The sequence below is a fragment of the Pelodiscus sinensis genome, chromosome 1 (assembly GCF_052426305.1).
Source record: "Pelodiscus sinensis isolate ZL-2025 chromosome 1, ASM5242630v1, whole genome shotgun sequence".
Lineage (NCBI taxonomy): Eukaryota > Metazoa > Chordata > Testudines > Trionychidae > Pelodiscus > Pelodiscus sinensis.
In genome coordinates, this window is record NC_143052.1 from 193,372,180 (window position 1) to 193,394,743 (window position 22,564).

The window sequence follows — 22,564 nt, forward strand, 5'->3', positions numbered from 1 at the left end:
CCTACAATTTCAATGTTTTGACTTGTTCTGTTTCAGGAAAAAAACAAGCATCAAAATATCAGCATTTCTTACAGGACTGAAATTCAGATTGTCCCCTCAACTCTGCTTCCTTTACTTAGAAGCAGGTATCTGGTCTTATGACAATCACTGCGGAGCAGCCGCAGCGAGCATATAGTAGTGCAAGTGGTGCTGCAAGAGTTTTGATCTTTAGAAAATTACAAAAAAGAAGAACATTTGGTTGGTTTCATATCATACATTTGGCATTCCTTGGCAGTCAGAAGTAGCAGGACTTAGCGTGCTCAGCTTTTTCTTCAGCTCCTTTGGCCAAATTACTTAGCCCCCCCTCAAAGAAAACTTTCACTGTAGTCAGTGGATGCATGCGTGAGTAATGATTGATTAAAAATGGAAGGCTAGATTATGACCATGTCGAAGCAAAAACACGCTCCTCTCTGTTTAGGCGGCTAACAACTGATTGCTTTATTGATCAGTAAAGCAAAGTGAGCCAAACGTGGTCCCAGCAAAGTCTGGCCCAGTAAAGCTGCTAATACAATCAATCCTAGTATCTTTATACCCTTAGCCAAACAGTCTGACGTCAGGGCATCCAATTACAGAAATCCTCAATTAAATTTGGAAAAACAAAGCCTTATCAACAAGATGGCGGACAGGTAGGAGGGAGTACATCTCCTGTCCCAACCAGCCCAATTAACACATACTGTGAGGGTTTTGGGGTGCGATCACCCCCTCCCAGTCTGAGAGGGGGGGGTCTGTGGACCCCTTTTGTCCTCCTTTTGTCCTGTGTTGTTCCCGGATCCCCGATATGGGGCCCGGGCCCCTTGGGTGCGATCACCCCCTCCCGGCTGGAAGGGGGGGTCAGCGAACCCTGGCAGTGAGTACCCGCCGAGCGGGGTGGGTCCTCCCCAGTCCGGGGTTCTAATTTGGTCCCTTCCGTCGAGTGTGGCTGTCGGGTGCTGGACGCTCCCCGTGTGGAGGGAGGGGGACCCGGTCCCGCCCTCTCTCCGGGTCCCAGCCCGGGGCCCTGAGTGCCCGGGCCACTAGCGCCCTGGCACGGTGGACGGGGGGGGTGAGGATTCTCCCCCCTTTGGCTCGTCCACCCACGGTCGCCAGAAGCGCCCTACCCCGGGCTCCTTCCTCCCTCCCGTTGGGTCCGCCGGCCGGTCCCCGTCGCCCTGGCGCCTACCTTGACCTGGCGGTCCGCGGCGTCCGACATCCCGGCGGAGTCTCGGGGGTGAGTTCTCCGGCCCCGGCGCGCTCCTGGCCATTCCGGTCCCTCCTGGCTCGGCGCGGCGGGGTCTGCCCGCTGTCCGGCGAGGGGATGAGCACTCGCCAGGGGCAGTGGCTGTCCCGGAGGCCCCGGGACCAGCGCCGGGCCAGTAGCCGGGCTGTGTGGCGCTCACGGTCACGTCCTGCGGCGGGGGCTGCTCCTCTGCCACCGCGAGGAGCCTGCACCCTGCTTCTCCGGCGGCAGGCACTTTTAAACTGGCCCGCCGCGCCAGCCGCCGCCTGGGGCCCCGCCCATTCCGGGCACGTCCCAGCCGTCGGACCTGGCAAGTGGCCATGCGCCCTGGCCCCGCTTTCCCTGAGCGAGCCGGCGGGGGGCGAGCCGCCCGTCAGCTGCCGGCGCAGGCGCGGGGGGAGCGCCCCCACCTGCCGCCCCCAGCGGCTGGAGTTGCGGGGTTGCTGGGGGATCTGGGGCTGGGGCTGGGGCTGGCCGGCGGATCACCGCCGGCGAGGACTCCGCTCGCCCCGCCCCTGGGAAAGTGACGTCCGGCTTCTACAACCATGAGATCCAGCAATGCAAAGGCCCTCATCGGGAAGATATCATCCCTTCGTTGTGTTTGATTGGGCTTCAGCAGTTGATATGACACAGTCCCTCTGCTCCCTGGCACCCATACAAAGGGCTTTCCAGAGGAGGAGAAAGAGTAAAGGAACGAATGGTGATGTGTTCAGATATGATAATGCAGAGCACATCTCATCTCTCTACCAGCTCTAGGGAGATTATTCAGAAAAATGAATACAGTCCAGGAGCATCCCTGTCCTTCAAAGAGGTCTCTAGGGGCACTTGGGTGCAAAATCTTGACTTCTTAAGAATTGTTTAGGGGAAACTTGTTGTGGAGTTTTCTCTCTGCAGGCAAGACAGAAACCTCTGGACCTAAGACTTGAGGATCGGACCCAAACTATGTATACATTTGGCAGGACTGGCCAGGAGATATATATTGATGGCCTTAAATCTAAGATAAGAAGTAGCAGTAAGAGGAAGTGACCCTTTGGCTTGACAGGATTGCCATTTTTCATTTGTGTCACCCAGCTTTATCAATTAAAAATGTAGAGTATTTCTCTTGGGCCACCTTTACATTTTTTTTCCCAAACTTAGGTACAGGTTAGGTACAGGCTGTATTATTGTAGAGCAACATGGAGCTAATTTTTTTTATAGCAAGCAGTGTGGTGAGGCTAGTTCTTTGGCCAACTGAAAAATGTTTGCCATTCGCTAAACAAAATCTAACATGTTGCTCAAAGGAATTTCACATTAGCACATCAAGGGCTTGGTCCTACTTCACTTACTCTTGTGAGGAAGGCTATTAAAGTGAATAAACCTGCTTGCATGAGTAAAGAATAAATCTTGAAGGATCAAACCCTCAGCCTCCCACAGAATAATGAAGGATACCTTCTTAAGTTGTGCACAGTAATTAGCAGGGTTTAGAGAAAGACAGCACATTGTTTCAGTTGCTTTCAAAATTAACTGCAAAGATTCCATTAATTCCCGCCTACTCAGAAAAAATATGTGATTATAATGTCTTTGGAGAAATATCTTCTTAATAATGTTTTAATTCAAAATATGCTAATAAACCAAATTTTAGATAGGCTACAGTTTGTGCTAATTATGGCAAGTACATTTGCTGTTAGTGTAAATATTCTCAGCTGAGAAAATTACACTGAATTTGAATACAAAATCAATGGTTTCTTGCTGTGTTGGTTTATCAATTCCAGGATCGCAATGGCAGAACAGGATGAGAAAGAAAGCTTTTCCCCTTTGTGCTTTTACAAAACTTAAAACATGACTATTATATTTCCCTTACCCTGTTCTATAATTTATACAATTTGTGAAATTCAATTGCAAATTTTTGCAAATCTGTTAAGAGACATATGAGCATAAGAATGGCCAGAGTGGGTCAGACCAAAAGGTCCATATGGCTCAGTATCCTGACTTCCAACAGTGTCCAATTCCAGATACCTCTGAGGGAATGAACAGAACAGGGAATCCTTAAGTGATCTATCCCATGTCACCCATTCCCAGCTTCTGACAAACACAGGCGAGGGATATCATTCTGACCCGTCCTGGCTTATAGTCATTGACAGACCTGTCCTCCATGAATTTATCTAGTTCTTTTTTGAACCCTGTTATAGCCTTGGCCCTCACAGCATCCTCTGGCAAGGAGTTTCTCAGTTTGACTGTTTATTCCACCTGAGATGTCAAAAATAGCTATTTCTAATTATGTCATGGTAAAAATAAATTAAGAAGGCCAACTTTTCAGTGACAATATGATCTAAACTGGCAATTTAAAAAAGTTGTCTTTACTGGTTACTTAGGAACAATACTTGAATCTGGGATCTGTACTGACTTCATAGGAGTTTTCCTTGTTTGCAGACTAACATATTCAGCCTATGGATGTTGGCTGGGCTATTTTTCCAGTGAGGTTTAAGTGGCCTGATTCCCCACTCCCTTTAACCCTGTATACAAGGGATTCAACAATGGGGTAAGGGGGGGGGCAGCTCCAGACTCCCAGAAGGGGTGGGGCCTCAGGTGGAAGAGGCGGGGCTGAGGCCAGCCTGCTCTTAGCACCGCCTAAACTGCAGCATCCCCTCCCAGCACTGCCTGGAGTGTTCTGTGCCTGCCCATGCTTCCCTAGGCAAACCTAAGAGCCTCCTGGGGTGCCACAGAGGTGCTCCGGTGGCGATTTAAATGTCTAAGGGCTCTCGGTGCTGCTGCTGCTACTAGAGTCTCAGGCCCCTTTGAATTACTAGGCTCTGGCGCAATTGCCCTCTTTGCCCCCCCTCCCTTTTCCCTGTTGGCGGCTCTGCCTGTATAGATATGTATACTAGTGCAAAAAAGGTGTAAGAAGCTGCCCTCTAATTTGGTAGTGTTTTAGACCCATTTTGCATTCATTTGACACAGGTGTAAGTGAGCTCATAAGGTGCAGAATCAAGAGCAGAATCATGGCCATTGTGTCTAAAAGGCAGGTCTGCTCTGTGTATCCCCTTCAGTTCTGTTATTGAAAAATATTACATCTGTCACTGAAATCTCATCATGTTCGTATATGGCTTGTGGTTATAAATGTACATAAAATCATTACCACTGGCAGCACAATTTTTCAGCCATTACAGGTTGAATTAGGTCAGTTCACTGTAGCCTGCCTTCAGTACTCACACACATAAAGCTCATAGGAGACTCCCAATCAAATTAGTACAACCAAGAGATGGTTAAATAGCATGCTACACAGCCCTCGTAAATACTCAGAGGAACTGCCAAAATGCCCAAAGATCATTTTAATTTGGAGGGATAGATGCTGTTACTGAGGGCCAGATGCCACTTTACACTGCTTTAAAAGCAGAAAACAGCCAGAAAATCGGTTCCGCCAGCTACTTGTAAATTCTCAATTTGTCAGGAAAATCAATGGGTGGTGAAAAGCTGGCATACATAGATGACACAGGTCCATCGCCAGGAGAAAGTGGATCTTGGAGCAGCAATCAGCCAGGTATACATTAGAGCAGCTTTTGAGCCTCCCCATCTTATGCCAGAAATTGGCCTCATTCCTGGTTAGTCCCAGAATCTAGGTACTACAGGTTGAAACTCTCTTAACTGGGATTCTCTGGTCCAGCAGCATCCATGATTCGGCATGGAAGTTGCTGGACCAGACAGTCCCAATGGAGGGCCAGTGGCAAGTATTCCTGGGGGACTGGTAGAGCAGTGGGCTTCCCATAGTGAGCTGTCAGCACATGGCAACAGGTCTGCCCAGTGGTATTGAGAGACATACACATAGCTGCCTGGTGGGTCTGGGAGCTGCATAGCTTGGTGGGGCAGGGATCCATGGTGCATGGCTGTCTGGTGAGTACCAAAACCCCAGTGTGCCATACGCAGCTGCCCTGTGGGTCCCAGAGACGGGGCAGCGATGGCTGCCTAGTGATGTTGTCAGGGCAGTGGGGACAGCAGGCGGTGAGGAGCTGGCCAGGAGGCCAGCAGGCCTGGTGGGGGGCAGCATCAGGGGGTGTAGAAATGACCTCCCCTAGTCTGGCAAAATTCATTCTCTGGGACGGGTCAGGTCCCGAGGGTGCCGGACCAGGGAGGTCCAACCTGTACAAAGGTGGCATACAGTGGTGTATGTCCACCTACTCCCAGTTGTGCCAAATACCACTCAAACACATCTGTTTATCCAAGTGAGTAGCTGTATATTTAAGTATTTATTTGCTGTAGCTTGTATTTTCTGTAAGGTGCTCAGGCAACATTGCCTATGTCTTTTAGTACATCCACATGTAAGACAGAAATAATTGACTAGTTTGACTCACTTTGTATTTCTATCTAGTGTTGGCTGGGTGTTCTAAATTTGATGAAATTACCCCCAAAAGACTGAAATGACAATTTTGTCTCATTAACATTCAGTGCCACTTCTTTAGCACGGAAACAAGCAGAGAAACAAGAAGGGGAGGTAAAAGTAGAGCAATGAGAAAAAGAAAAGTTTCTTAACTTCGTCATAGATTCTCTAAAGGATCCCCCACCTCCAGCTAATCCTAAAATAGTACATAATAGATGTTCTGCAGATGGATGAGCAATGCCACACATCCAAATGAGCTGATTTGGCATGGAGGGATTTGATTTTGTAGTTTCCAGCTGATCACAAGGCAGCCAGATTTTGGGGAGGCAACAGCCATGTTTTTTTAGCAAGGGGTTTTCAGAGCAGGAGAGAAAGAAAGTACATGTGTGTCATCAGGTACCAGCCAGTACTTCCTCTCTGTCTCCCAGTTCTGCCTTGTCCTATCTAGTACATGATTAAGAAGCAGGTATATTAAAATAAATTCTAGTTTTATCTTTTAAAAGTCAGGTGTTCCTTACTAGCTTCATAAGGCAGAAGGTTCTTCTGTTTGCAGCTGGGGCACCAGCATCAGTGTTCCCTTTCTTAAAAGATTTTTGGAGGGGTATTTGAAAGGATTTTGATCTGCCGATAATATGCAATATATTCTCTAGTGGCAGCTACCTATTTTTAAATGCAATTTAAAACCAAATGCAATGTTAGACAATAGGAAATTTTCACCTGGGTTCAACAACATTAAGAAAATTTGAAAACTTCTCAGAGTCAGGGAGTGCAGGTGTGTGTGTGTGTAGATATATGTGTGTATGGATTATATATACAAGGGAGAATGAGGTCACATGTTGAAGATCCAGGAAGATCACTAACAACACATTTCCTCTTTGCTATATGCCTATGAAAGATGACTTATTTTTCTCAGTGCAATCAAATCTACTGCCATTGCTTCTGATTTTAATTTTAAAAACAATAAGAACAGTTTTCTTATTCTTCTTACCCTTTTTAAATGTCCTGGTCCTTTGATGGGGAGAGTTCTACTGCAATTCTGAATTTTTATAGTCTCACATCAAATATATAGACAGAAGGCTAGCTCTACATTAGTAGGGCACTGTGCTCTGAGCGCTCTCAGGCAGCCTTACTTTATGATCATTCACTCTGGTATAAGGCTTTATCAATAACAGACTAACATTGCTTTGAAAACATCTGCTCAGGGTGCCACTGAAGTCCAAAAAGTGAACAGAATGTTGGGAGTTATAAAGAAAGGGATAGCTAATAAGGTATGTCCACATCTTGAATAATGCCTGCAGATGTGGTCACCTCATATCAAAAAAGATATATTAGAATTGGGAAAGATTCAGAAAAGGGCAACAAAAATGTTTAGGGGTATGGAACGGGTGCCATATGAGGAGAAACTCATAATAAGACTTGGAATTTTCAGCTTGTAAAAGAGACGATGGCGGGGGGAAGGGGATATGATTGAGGTCTATAAAACCATAACTGGTATGGAGAAAGTAGATAAGGAAGTTTTGTTATTTACTCCTTCCCATAACACAAGAACTAGGTGTCACCAAATGAAATTAATAGGAAGCAGCTTAAAATGAAGACAAGAAAGCATTTTCTTCCACACAATGCACATGCTGTGGAACACCTTGCCAGAGGATTTTGCAAAGGCTAAAACTATCACACAATTCAAAAAAGAACTAGATTAGTTCATGGAAGTTAGGTCCATCAATGGCTATTAGCCAGGATGGGCAGGAATGGTGTCCCTCCTCTCTGTTTGCCAGAAGCTGGGAATGGGTGACAGGGGAGGGGTCACTTGATGATACATGTTCTGTTCATTCATTCCCTCTGGGGCACTTGACACTGGCCACCATCAGAAGACAGGATATTGGGCTACATGGATCTTTGGTCTGACCCAGTATAGCCGTTCTTATAGATTTCTCTTGGGAATCTACTGGGTTTCTCTTCTCTCACTGTTCCTCTCTTTGTACAGCTGTCTTTCCACATCTCCGGGGTGCCCCTACTGTTAATAATTCATATTCATCTGCATATTCATGTCACAGGCTACACTGTGGGAGGCACAAACACTGAGGGTATGTCTACACTGCATCCCTAGTTCGAACTAGGGATGCAGTGTAGACATATGACTTATAAGTGGACTCAGGCCTGTTGTCTATATTTCTTGACCTGTTCTGAGGGGGTTGACTCACTGCTGGTGTCTTCTTGTGGTCTGTCGAGAGGTGGGAGCTCCCTTCCCACTAATTGTCTCTTGCCAATGGCAGCTCCACTTCTACTGTGACCTTCCTTTTCCTATGATTTGGCCCTCTGGTCAGGTCACTTTAAAGACTTTCCATTTCTGTGTAGTCCATGAATAGATAAGCATGGGAAATTAATGGAAAGAATTTGAATTAAGAAGAGGGAGAGGGGAAGGACACTTTCTCAGAGTGTTTCAGAATCTGGCTCTATCTTCCCCGATGAACAGTAGTCATTTGAAGCTCATGCCTTCAGCCAGCCCTTTCCTCAAACCTTGGGACTAACAGTCTGTTCTTTTACTTATCTCTCAACAAGTGAACTTATCTTCCTCCAGTTCGTGCATGCCTTCCAAGAATAATGGAGGAGAGTTGTCTGAGCTCAGAGAGGGTGCGTTTACACTGCACCATAACTCAAAATAAGATATGCAATTTGAACTAAACAAATTGTGTACATTATTTCAATGGTATTTTGAAATACCTTATTTTATCATTTGGGGTTGTCTACACAGTGCCAAAATTAGAAACAAAGCACTATTCTGAAACGTCCCTTACTTTTCATAAAATGAAGTTTACAAGGACATCAGAATAGCAAGCCTGAAATAATGGGCTTGCTGTGAAGACACAGGATAACTGTTTTGGTATACTCAGGTATCCCAAAATAGCGTTGCAGTATAGACATAACCAAAATGACCTTAACCTCTTGGGCTATGTCTACACAGCAATGTTATTTCAGAATACAAAATAATGGGCTTCTTACCCTGACTTCTGTAAACCTCATTTCATGAGTAAGGGAAGTTGGGGGCAGAATGCTCTATTTCAAAATAACTGCTGTGTAGACAGCACAAAAAGTCAAAATAAGCTATTTTGACTTAATCTATGCAATTAGCATAGCTGAAGTTGAACAGCTTATTTTGAGTTTAGCCCTGTGGTATAGACGTGCCCTTATTGTCCAGAGCAGAGTTTGTATACCCCATCACACATGATGAATATAGAAATGGGTAAAGATGATAAAACAATGGTAAAATTCCAACCATTTCATTTTTAATGTTAACAAATTCTTACCAATTCGATAGTTGGTCAAAAAAATCACCATTTTCAACCAAACATATCTTTGCAGCATTTTCCCACCAAAAATAGACGTTTGGGTAAAAAATATCCATTAAAATCTCAAAATTTGGAATATATTGACATGGATAATTAATGAATGGCCAGTTATATACTCTAAATCCTTGTATCACACTTCCGCTTGTTCTCTTCTTTATCCACAGAATACCTTTTCAGTCTTCACTTCTGCCTTTCTTCCCATCCCTTTGTTTTTCCACTGGCAGTTCTGTGCAACTGCGTGCTCTCTTCTTTTGAGTAATTGCATAACAGCGTAGCTGTCTGTGAATCCAGTAATCAGTTAAACAAACCAAAAATTCCAACAAGCTCACATATGGGGTCCCACATTGTCAAACCAGTGTGCCTCAGCCAGTGTCCCCAGTTCTGCAGGTAAGTACCCAAATCCATATTTTTAAGTGCCTAGGTAGCAACTGGCACACCCGAATCAAGATACCAGAAGTGAAACTGGACTTCTTTTGTAACTGACTGTAACTTCATACAAATGTAGGAGTGGAATGGACCTTAAGAGGTCATCTAATCCAGCCCTCGTGTGGATGCAAGACCAGTAAATGTACATCACCCTAGACATATTTTTGTCCATCCTGACCTTAAAAACCTCCAACACTGAAAGATTGCACAACCTCCCTTTGAAGCCTTTTCCACAGCTTAACTACCCTTATAATTAGAAAATTCTCCTTATAGCTAACCTCAATCTCCTTTGCTGCAGACTAAGCCCATTACTTCTTGTTCTGTATCCAGCAGCCTTGGAGTACAATTGATCACAGGCTTCTTTATAACAGTCCTTAACTTATTTGAAAATTGTTAGCCAGTCCCTTCTTTTCTCAAGACTAAACATAGCGAGTTTTATTTAACCTTTCCTGATAGGCAAGGTTTCTAAACCTATTATCATCTTATTGCTCTCCTCTGGACTTTTTCCAGTATGTCCACATCTTTCTTAAAGTGTGGCACCCCAAACTGGACACACTATTTCAGCTGAGGCCTCACCAATGCAAAATATAGCAGGAGTTGCAGGACAGTTACCAATTGTGTCTTACATATGATATTCCTGTCCACACATGACAGAATGATATCAGCCTGTTTTACAACTGCATCACAATGTTGACTCTCATTAATCTGTGATCCACTAATTCCCCCAGATCCTTTTCAGCAGTATTACTGCCTAGCCAGTTATTTAGTATTTGTGCAATTGAATTTTCCTTCTTCAGTGAAATACTTTGCACTTGTCTTTATTTAATTTCATTTTGTGGATTTCAGACCAGTTCTTCAATTTGTCAGGGCTGTCCTCCAAAATGCTTTCAACCCCTCCCAGTTTGATATCGTCAGAAGATTTTATAAGTATACTTTGCATTCCATTATCCAAGTTATTAGTGAAAATATTGAATATTACAGGACTCAGGATTTACCATTGTGAATTCCCGCTAGACGCAATCTCCCATTTTGGCAGTGAACCATTGAAAACTACTCTTTGAATACAGCCTTTCAACAGCTTGTGCACTCCCCCCACAATAACTCCATGTAGAACACGTTTCCCTAGCTTGATTGTGAGAATATGATGTAGGACAGTGCCAAAAGTCTTAATGAAATAAAGATACATCACACAAACTGCTTTTTCCCTACTCTCTGAACCAGTAAATGCATTCCCCCTCATTTCTTCACTTTTATAAATGCAGAAGGGATCAGTAACTAATACATTTTATTTGTTAAATACATATTTATCTCAAAATATTAAAAAATGTCTCAGTGATAAAAAAAGCCCTTTTCAGCTGGCCACAATCCCTAAGAATGGCAATGCTGATTGGTACATTGTAATAGCAAAGGTCAATAAAATGCAAGATTGGGAAAGAATTTAAGATCAGAGGCAAAAGCAAAGCCTTGAAGCTTTTTGGGGCTGAAGAATAAATGGGAAGGTTCATGCTGTACAGTAATTGTAATTTAATGTCCAAAAACCCACCCCAGCTTGAAAATTCTTTTTTTACCCTATCTTCTACATGTAGGGGATTAATTTAGCACTGTTTAAATGCCACATTAACTAGATACTTTGTGTATTGCATTGAGAATTCTGTAGAAAAATAATAGTGATAGAAAATGAAACCTGTATAATATTTGGCATATTCTGTGGCCCTTTTCCCTCCTCTTTTGACAAATAAGTAATGATTTTGATTTTGGAGACACATTTAATGATGTGCTTTTGATATTCTGCAGAACCACTGAGTTAAAATTTAATATGGCCCCAAGCATTCATAAACTATGTTTCCTCCTACGCATGGTAGCAACAAAACTCTTTATCCTCTTTTACTGTAAGATCATTATGTTTTTGCACTTGTGTTCATTTTCACTTGAATATCTCATATATAATGCCTCTATCCTCCGATAACAAGTGTTTGTCTTAGAAAATCCAAGGGGAATTCCAGAAGGCATCAATAGTAAAAGTGGTCAAAAGTGACATGTTGAATAGAAGACTTTGCTTTTGTTTTGAAAAATTAGTTGTGCAGCGCAGGGCTTGTCTAAATATGAAAAGACATTGATGTGTTCTTCAGCATAATTTATGATTTGTTTATTTCGTTGATTTTATTGATTCTGCTGTGTACAGGGAGAATTTATGCTATTACTCTCCTAGGGCTATGTTTTACTAATTTGTGACAATATCTACAATAGCTACTTCCGGCTGTGTGTTCTTCCCTACTTTGCTCAAGTTATTAAAAAGCTAACCCTTGTTTTGAATACCATGATGGGATCATCAAAGAGTGTGAAGAACACAAAGACTCCAAGAGTTAATAATTTGTTTAAATAGGACCATTGATTGAATTAAATTAAGGCTGAACACTTTGTGGGGGATGGGGGAGGTGTTAACAGCCTACTGCTTGCTTACAAGAGTTTCAATGCCCCTCTTATGGTAAAATTGTTTTTTCCCGACTCTATTACCATTAATTGGAAGACTATATACTTCCTTCAGATCAAAGTACGCATATGGCATGGAAGGCAAATCTATCAAATGCATTTTTATATGATTTTCATAAATGGTCGCTGGACTCCACTCTGATAGTCTCAGCTATTTTTGATTGAATTTAAAGCATTTGGGAAATAGTCAGTCTCCATAAGGTGTTGAACTAGAAGAGACAGGGGAGCCTTCCCTCCACATGTGGGCACGTCTACACTGCAGGGCTGATGCCAAAATAAGCTATGCAACTTGAGCTATGTCAGTTGCATACCTTAAGTCGAAAAAGTTTATTTTGGATTTTGGCAGTGTCTAGATGTCAAAGAGTTAGAGCACTCTTCCTCTGACTTCCCTTACTCCTCGTAAAATGAGGGTTACAAGAGTCAGAGTAAAAAGTCCTCCAGCTCAACATTATTTCAAGATTATGTCAAAATAACTGCTTGTTGTGTAGACATGGACTATGTTATTTTGGAATAACATCAGTTATTCTGAAATAATGCTGCTGTGTAGACATAGCCTATGTCCGAATTCTCCACTCCCTTGGATCTTATGGGAAGATTTACCTCTCTGCACAATCAATGTAAAACACACCCATTCTGATTTGTAGCATTTCAAACCCACTTTGCATTGGGGTGAATGACTTCACAAATGTACGGCAGTGAAAAGAATCAGGATCTAATAGTGATTCAAATGGAAGAATGCAAATCTGGGGAATTCATATAATAACCACCTTTTTCTTTTTCTTTCAGAGACAAGGTACTGGAGCAAAAACTGGAAAAGACAAGACATCTGGTGAGAATGGTAAGACTAGATTTTATTTTACTTTGGGGAATATCAAGCCAAGTTGTTTTCTTATATAAAAATATTTCATTTACAGTATCAGCCTTTCCCTTCACATCAGTTTGAAAACTTGTGATCACGATATTCATATTTATGTTTTTCTCATTTCAATGTGAACACCAGAGCCTGGATTTTGAATTTACACTAGAGTCTAACAGAAATAACTCTACTGAAATCAATGGGTTACACAGGTATAAACTGGCACAAGTGAAAATGGAATCAGATACCAAAATAACTGGCCTCATGGAAACAGAGATTAGAGGTGATTCGGTATTATGGACAGGATCATGAATGTCTATTACATGTGGTGTGGCTTCATAGCTCAAGGGTTTAGTGTGTTGGCCTTGTAAGCCAGGGGTTATGAGTGCAAAACTTTTCTATTCCTGTGCGTAGGAAAGAGAAAATATGGCTAATGACCACTTGACTTAACCAGAAGATCTTGTATAATCTAAAAATGAAAAAGGAGTCACATAAAAAGTGGAAACTAGGTCAAATTACAAAGGATGAATATAAGCAAATAATGCAAATATGTAGGGCCAAGATTAGAAAGGTGAAGGCAAGAAACGAGTTCAATCTAGCTAGAGACGTAAAGGGTAACAAGAAAACATTGTACAAATATATTAGAAGCAAGAGGAAGACCAAGGACAGGGTAGGCCCATTGCTCAGTGAAGAGGGAAAAACAATAACTGGAAATGGCAGAGGTGCTTAAGAACTTGTTTCAATTTTCACCAAGAAGATTGATGGTGACTGGATTCCTAACATAGTTAATGTTAGTGGAAATGGAGTACATTTAGAATTCAAATTAAAAAACAATACATTAAAAATTACTTAGAAAAGTTAGAGGTCTTCAAGTCACCAGGGCCTGATGAAATGCACCCAACTCCAAGAATACACAAGGAGCTCATAGAGGAGATATCAGAGTCATTGGCTATCATGTTTGAAAAGTCATGGAAGTCGGGAGAGATTCCAGAAGACTGGAAAAGGGCAAATATAGTGCTAATCTATAAAAAGGGAAATAGGAACAACCCAGGAAACTACAGACCACTCATCTTAACTTCTGTGCCAGGAAAGATAATGGAGCAAATAATTAAGGAATTCATCTGCAAACATCTGGAAGATAATAAAGCAATAGGTAACAGTCAGCACAGATTTGTAAAGAACAAATCATGTCAAACCAATCTGATAGCTTTCTTTGATAGGATAACAAGTCCTGTGAATAAGGGAGAAGCGGTGGACATGGTATACCTAGACTGTAGTAAAGCATTGATAAAGTCTCACATGACCTTCTTAGCAATAAATTAGGAAAATACGACCTAGATGGGGCTACTACAAGGTGGGTGCAAAGCTGGCTGGATAACCATTCTCAGAGAGTAGTTATTAACGATTCACAGTCATCTTGGAAGGGCATAACAAGTGAGGTTCCACGGGATCAGTTTTGGGACCGGTTCTGTTCAATATATTCATAAATGATTTGGATATTGGCATAGAGAGTACGCTTATTAAGTTTGCAGATGATACCAAGCTGGGAGGGGTTGGAAGTGCTTTGGAGGATAGGGTCATAATTCAAAATAATCTGGACAAACTGGAGAAATGGTCTGAGGTAAATAGGATGAAGTTTAATAAGGACAAATGCAAAATACTCCACTTAGGAAGGAACAATCAGTTTAACACACACAGAAAGGGCAGCGACTGTCTAGGAAGAAGCACTTCAGGTACCTGTCTGGGCTTCTTCCAAACACAGATTTAAAGGTTAGATTGTGGTCAGCAAATATGCAGAATGGGGCCCAGTAGTCATATGACATCATATCACACGACCTGAAGAAGAGCTCTGTGCGGTTTTGAAAGCTTCTCTCTCTTACCAACAGAAGTTGGTCCAATAAAAGATATTGCCTTGCCCACATTTTCACATCACTTTAGGATTGTTTAAACATAAAAATTAAAAAAATACTGCATAAAACAAGTAACAAGCCTGTACAAAAGTGGAATCTCACTCAACTTGTGTTGGTTTGTGTATTTCCAATGCACTATGACTATACTTTTCTTTGGCACCTTGTTCTATGGTGCTGTGCAGTGCCAACCTTGTTGTCTCATTTTTCTCAAATATGAAGAGAGCAACACCATTAAGCCATGCCTGTGATAGTGTTGAGGGTATGCAGTTTTTGACATGTCTCGTTTGTGTTCATTGTGCATTCAACACTAGCTATTCCAATTGGTGCGATAAGAGAGTCAACACAACTTTTCCATTTCTGGTAAAACATCATCAAGAGAATTTGAAATTCAAGTAGCTTTGGACGCTAACAAATGAAACTAGTCTATCTTTTGTAAAATAAAGCATAATCTTGTGCACTGAGTTTAAGGAATACAAGTTTCCCCATGAATTTAAGAACTTCCTTCTTTAACTCCTTGTGATGGGATGAGGCCAGTGTGGTGTGACTTCACTCATCCCCCAACCTGTAGTTTATCTCCAGGATGTGATACCTAAGGAGTAAAGTCCACAGGGCAGTGAGGCTTCATAGCCAGAGTCAATAGAATGGTGGGCCAGCACCTGGAGGCTAGTCGTGAGCCTTCTTGCTCCACTAGGTCCCAGTACCCTGACATTGGTGAATGCATTTGTCACTGAGTTAACAGAGATCTAGCCACACCACACAAACACTACTTGGAAAAATTACTAATTCCTCTCCTGGGCTACGTCCCATGACGACTCCTGCATCTGTGGTCTGGGTAGATTTCAGGTTCCTGTGTTCCTCTTCCTGGGCAGGTCCCAGTGGTTCCCTGGGATATCTGAAGTTACTGGAGCACCTGTTAGGGTTTTGGAGTCTCTAGCTTCCACAGTCCTTACTTACCTGTCTGAAAGCCTACAAAATGCTCTTTTATGTCTACTTTTTTCCTTTAATACAATCAATATTAACAAAAGTGAAGCCAAATGGACATTTGATCAACATAGCTAACATCCATGGTTGCATCTATAATGACAGTGAAAAATGTAAGTTGATTTGCAGCTATTAAGTATGCACCTCCTGGTTTCCGATGCTAAAAGTCTTACCTTCATCCATAATTGTCTTTCTCAAGTACTTGATTCTCTTGATGTCACTGGTATGTTGGGGAAAAAGTTGTATTAAGTCTGGCAAGTAGCTTAATTGATGCTCAAGAAAATACAACAATTATTGCTCTCCAATGCTTCATAGTGGCCATGTAAGATTTGGATTGTCTCAGGCAAGAGTTTTGGTACTTATAACCATTTCTTAATGTTTCCATATCCTCCCTTATTAAAACATGCATTGTTGCTATGGCCCTTCATGAGATATGGAGCTATCACATGTAATTGAGTATGTTATCTATTTCTCCATGAACAGACACTGACTTTAGTGTGTTCTTCTTATAGTTAAAACCTGTTCTCCATGTTGATGTTCAAGTTTCAGTATCCCTGAACAACCAACACAATGACAGCAGGCATAAGCTGAAAGATATGAGCACGCTGGACACTTGATATGAAAATCCTAATGCTGTGCATTTTTCATCCTATAAAATGAAAAGGAAAATTGTGGATTGTAGGGAAAAAACTATTAAGCTGTTCCTTTGGCATTTCACGGTTAATGAGCTATCAAGGGCCAAGCCATGTAAGCATACACAGCTGCTCAGATGGTAAAACAGAAACTTACAAATTACTTTTATCAGATGTGAAGTTTCAGAGGGGTGGCAGTGTTAGTCTGTTTCAGCAAAAACACCAACTAGTTCTGTGGCATCTTAAAATTACCACATTTATTTGGGCATAAGCTTTCGTGGACTGGAACCCACTTTGGCAGAAGCATCAAAATCAAATGTGGGCAGCAGGGATTGGTGAGCTGCCCTTCCTAGAGCAAGGGTGGGTAAACATTTTGGCCCGATGGCCATATTAAGTAGGGAAATTGTGTGGAGAGCTAGATAGGAAAGGCTGGGGGAGACTGCACCTTCCCAAATAGTTAGGCATGGCTCAGTCCGTACCCCCTATCTGACCTCCCTGGTTCCCACTGACTGATCTCCCAGGACCCCTGTCTCCTATCCAGCCCTTCGCCCCCACCTGCTACCCCCTGAAACACCTGTCCCCTTTCCAACATCCCTGTTCCCTACTCCCTAACCAACCCCATCCAACCCACCTTGCTTGGCACCCTCTGACCATCCCATTCCCATCCAACCCCCCCTGGTCCCCACTCCCTGACCATGCTATCTGGAGCATTGATGCTGGCAGCAGTGCTGCAGCCACACTGCCTGGCCTGAGTTACAGTGGTGCCACCCCGCTGCTGGGGAACTGAGGCTGCATGGGAGGGGGGATAGAAAGGAAGAGGTCAGGGTCCAGCCACCCCTGCTTGTCACACTGCCCAGGAGTTGGGCTGGCTCCTCCTGCCAAAGCTGTCCTGACCCCATTCCTCTGCAAGAGGTCAAGGGCCAGACTGAAGGGTCAGATGGGCTGCATGTGGTCTGTGGGCCAGTTTGCCCCCCTCTGTCCTAGAAGCTCTGACTCTAGCAGTGGCTCTGGCTTCTGCCACAGCCGTTCTCTTCAGTCTGCCACAGACTTCTTTCCTACCTCAGCCTGCAGCCAACACTTTCCTATAGTCCCTCTGGGCCCACTGAGTACCAGCATTCATCTCTGGCTCCAATAATTCTTTATCTACTCAGGTTCCATGGCCTCTTTAGGTTCACTCTTCTTTTACAGCTGGACTCACAGGTCTCTCCCCTGGAATCACCCAACAAAAAGTATAACTTTAAGTCAACTTCTTCCTTGACCTTTCCTCCCTCTTAAGTCTCTCATGTTTCATCCATCAACTAAATGCCTCCCGCCATTCTTTCCCTTGAAGTCCAGATCCTTCCCAATATGAGGGTTCACCAATACAACTTCTTTCCATCCTGATGGCTGCTCCATGTCTCTCTTGATTCTTCATCTGAGCTTCTTTTTAGGAGGGAATCCTAAGGCCTATTTTCCTGTGGGCCTTTCCTTTCTGCTCTGGTCTGCACTAGGGAATTATTTCAAAATAACTCCCCTTATTTCAAAATAACAAGTGGAGTGTCCACACTACCAAGCCCATTATTTCGAAAGAAGGGGCTGGTTATTTCAAAAGCTGTATGCCTGCTTTCCACGAGGAATAATGCTTATTTTGAAATAGCAGTAGCATGGATGCTCCACTGCTGCTATTTGAAATAACCACTCCCCAGAGTCATTCAAGTAATTACTCTCCAGTGCTTGCTGGGGCTCTAAGTTGAAGTATTGGGTCCACATTAAGGGAGCCTGCCTCAGACTAATATCAAGGCTTCTCTATAGTGTGGATGCCCTATTTAGAAATAGTTATTTCAGGAATTATTATATTGAAATAAATTATTTCAAAATCATTTCTTAGTGTAGACATGCCCTCAGTCTCTCCCATTCTCTTGTGCTATCAACAGGACTGCAGAATTAATATTCTCTTTCTCTCTTTCTCTTCCCTTGCAGTCCTCTTCTACTCTGGGCTTCCTTTCTTTATAGTAACCATCCAGCTCCTCCCACAGCTAAAACTCCTATTTAACCAGACCTGGCCCGCCCTCCAAGTTCACTTGCTGAGCTGTTCAGCTCTTCTATCCCTTTCAGTGCTAAGGGTACATCTACACTGTATGTTTTTTTCCAGAATACCTCCAGTATCCCTGAAAAACTGCCACATCCAAGGAACACATTTGCTCTTCTGCTTTTTTTTTTTTTTTTTTTTTTGCACAACAGTAAACATGCTCTTTCAGGGAGCCCTGTATACTTCATTCTATGAGGGATAAGGGCTCCACCCAAAGAGGAGGCTTTTCTGCCATTTGGCCCCATCTAGAATGAGCCAAATGTCAGAAAAGCCTCGTCCGGAAAAGCAATCGGAAAAAGCTATGCAAAGTGTGGAGCACAATTTGTGTCGCTTTTTCCAAAAAAAACCTATAGTGTAGACCTAGCCTAAGAAGGGGTTTATTCCCCATCACAAGCACAAAGCTGCTATAATCAAAGGTGATTGGGAAATGCTTTGTTGTTTTTTTCTCCTGTTGAAAAGAATTTAATAAAACAAAGCAAAATAATCCCCTGAAAGTTTGACTGAAAGCACGTCTTTACTCACCACGCTGGAGATCGACCTCCTGGCATTTGATTTAGCAGGTCTTGTTAAGACTCATAAATCAAACAATGAGGGAAGCTCTGGCCAATACCTACACTTCTCACAGTTGTGAGGAGTAAGGAAATAACACTCTTAATGGCCTCCCGCTGTGGGGACCATGCCAAGCTTGATTTAAGGTAAGTGGATTTCAGCTACATGGAATACGTAGCTGGAGTTGCATACCTTAAGCCAAGCTGCTAGGTCCAGTGTAGAAGAATTTTTAACCAACCGTTGCTTTAACACAGCTGAGAAGTGAGAGCACTGTCTCAGCTTTAACACAGCTGAGAAGTGAGAGCAATCCATGAACAAAAAAAAGATCAAATATCCATTTCAATTTCTCTGCCCACATCTAATCAAAAGAGAAACTGTTTTTGCAGTTCTGGGTAAGCTCAAAAGCTTGTTTCTTTCATCATCAGAAATTGGTCTAATAAAAATATTATCTCACCCACTTTGTGGACTCACCGAAGGCAGGAAAAATTGAAAAACATCAAGATCAAGCTTGCTTTCACAGGATTTCAAGTCCATGTTTTCCAGAGTTGAAAGATTTGGATTGTTCAGATAAGGTCTGCATATGCCTGTCAATTTTGTTCTTCTGAAATGAACTTCGGTACCTCTTGGGTGTGTCTAGACTGGCAAGATCTTGCCGTCTGTCTACACGGGCCGCGAGTATTTGCGCAAGAACACTTACTTTGTATTGTACAAAATCAGTGGTTCTCGCGCAAATACTTTGATGCTCCCGCTCAGGGATAAGCCCTCTTGTGCAAGTATTCTTGCGCAAGAGGGCCAGTTTAGACAGGCAAGTTAATTTCTTGCGCAAGAAAGCCCGATGGCTAAAATGGCCATCGGAGCTTTCTTGCGCAAGAGAGCGTCTACACTGGCATGGATGCTTTTGCGCAAAAGATGTCTTTTCTGTTAAAAGTATTTGCGCGAAATCATGCCAGTCTAGATGCAGTCCTGGAGATTAACTCATTCTGTGATGTTATTTCTGTTTTACTTTCCTATTAAGGTAGAAGACTTTCCAATCAGTGTTGTTTATATAATGGTATAATGAAATCAGTACACTAGGTTCCAAATATGCTAAAAACTATGCAGTTAACATCTTAACTTATTAGGTGCAGATTTTATTTTGTTGCGCAGGTTTACAAATACAACAAAGTCATTCATGTCCTCAACTTAACTAAAAGGAAATTAGAGAAAGTATTTTAATTATTGGCAAACTTGTTGGAGAGGTCTTTTTCTTTACTATTTTAGCACATGGTGGACTGAGTTCATTTCCCTTATGAATAAAACTGTTCGATCCCTAAGTTAATACAGACTTAGAGAGCCAAATCCTGCTGCCCTTTGATCTCATTGTGAATTTTGTCTAAGTAAGGACTGCAGGGTTTGTTCCAAAATAAATAAGATCTCTAGTTAAACGAGACATTTTAATGCATGGTATTAACTATATATTATGCACAATGTAAGCAAAGTCAGTGTCAGTTTTCATGTAACGTAATGATAACAAGTGACATATCTATAAAACAAAGTTCAGGAACTCCCAGGTTGAGGGGTGTAGGTCCTTTGTGTTCTCTCAAACTCACACACTTACATGAGGGTCATGCACAATCTGATCACCCATTTGGAATTCAACTTTAAACCAAATGAGGCAGCAAATATATGAAAAGAACAGTTAGACCCATAACTTTATATCTTGTTCCATAAATTGTGTATTTTAAGTACCCCTACTTAATTAAGCAAATGCGAATTATTCCTTTGGAAACTGTGAGTATATTGTATACATACCTACACATACTATACACCCTTCTTAACATATTTTGGCAGGAGCTCTGGAAAATGTCAATATCCTAAGCATATTTCCATTGCTGTTGCTACCACTCATTATCTCTGCTGATGATTTCTCCAGTGATACTCGAGAGTTGATACTTTCCATTTTAAAAGAAGAAATACATTATCTGCCCAGCTGAGGAGTCATCCTAAGAAAACAACTCAAATAGCAGCTTTTAATAGTAGCTAGTCATTGATCTTTTTCCACCAGCAAGTGATCTAACTGTTAAAAGGACCAGGAAGAGCTACTAGAGACTAGCAATCAGTGAACCATAGATATAGTTGTTTTCAAGCATTCTCATGAATTAGGAGTGGAATTTTGATTCTACATTTTCAGATCCCTGTTTGCAGAGACTGGGGTGGGTGAAGTTGATGCATTGTCTATGGGAAAAGAATTTTGGGCCCATAGCAGTACACAATTATATTCATATTGTTGCTCTTTTATTTGCTGATGTGTCATATGCTTAGAAAGGTTTATGTGAAAGAGATGGGACTCGTTGTGACTAGGTTTGAGAGTTAGCTCATACCTCATCTAGTGCCCCCTTCAGTTGGTTACTCAAAATGTGACTTTCTTTTTTCCAGGAAGTGGAATGCTTCCTCTTTGTTACTTGGCCCTCCGGCCAGGTTACACCCCTTCTTCTGGGGTAACAAAGGTCCCACCCGACAAGCTGTCCCTATACCATCTCAGGAAGTCTTCAGTTCCACCTCCAGATCCTGTGCCACTTTGCCAATGACTAGTAGGGGAATCCTGGCCCTCGCGGTATACTAAGTCCAAGTCCAGACAGCCTATAACTGGCAGCTCTATTCCTTGCTGCCATTTCTCTGAGCTTCCTCCACTTCTCTCCATCCTTCTTTGGATTGACCCTTCTTTCAGGGCTAGGACCCCAGTATATTTTTCTCCTATATGTCGTCTTCACCATCTCTCTGTGCCCAGAGAGTGACAACAGACTCACTTCCTGCAGCTCTCTTCTGCTCTCAACTTCCTGGCTTTATACTAATCAGACTACTCTGCCTTGCTGGGCTTCATGATCAATGAAGCTAGCCTCTCTCTCCAGGTGCAGCCAGCTAACATAATTGCCTCTCTCAGGCCCACATTAATCCCTTCACTCCCCATCACAGTTTCCAGGAAATAAAGGGCATTTCATGGGATGAATAAGCCCATTTATTTGCCCTGCTTTTCTTTCATTTTCTTATTCTTCATACTTTACATACTGATTGCAGTGGCATGGTGATGGGATAAGGTTTAATTTGCTTCCAGCTGCTCTTTTTGAAGCTTAATTTGATTAGCAAACACCTTTTTTTGAGTTCTATGCAAGTTTGAATTTCTTTTTATTGAGTCCACTGGTAATAAGTGTGATGTCCTGTCCCTTTAAATCAGGGGCGGGCAAAAGGGCCTCAACTGGCTGGATTCGGCCCTCCAAGCAAGTTGATCTGGCCCACAGAGGCCCTGCCAATCCCTCTGCCCCCCAGGCCAATCAGGGCCTCCAATTAGGGAAGCATGTGAAATTGCCTACCGCCCTGCCCCCACCCTGCAAGAAGCACTGCACGCTCCTGGCAGGGCTCGAGGAGACTTTGAGTGTTCTCCCTGCCCCCAAAGCTGGGGGAGAGGGGTAGCACGTGAAGTCTCCTCCTGCTCTGTGAGGGGCTCAGCACTTAAAATCAATCACCAGCTACTGCTCAGCTAGTGGTTGCCTCAGCACGGTGCTCCCTTGCAGGGTGAGACAGGGAATGAGAGACTTCACATACTCCCCCTCCCTAGGCCCTGATTGACATGGGCAAAACGGGGGAGGGGAGTGGGACAAGTGAAGTCTCCTCCCATTGACAGGGGCACAGGTGCCTAGAGGGAACCGCCAGCTGTTCAAAACA

General features: G+C 42.8%; 1 protein-coding gene across 3 annotated transcripts in view; it reads left to right on the forward strand.

Moving 5' to 3' along the window:
* The window catches only part of PCP4 (Purkinje cell protein 4), a 105,456-nt gene that overhangs the window by 34,181 nt on the left and 48,711 nt on the right, over positions 1–22,564 (forward strand). For all 3 annotated transcript variants that reach the window (XM_089774053.1, XM_075912105.2, XM_075912109.2), the window contains one exon: positions 12,656–12,707. In XM_089774053.1, coding sequence (XP_089630179.1) covers positions 12,656–12,707 — 52 coding nt within the window. The remainder of the gene's footprint in view (positions 1–12,655; positions 12,708–22,564) is intronic.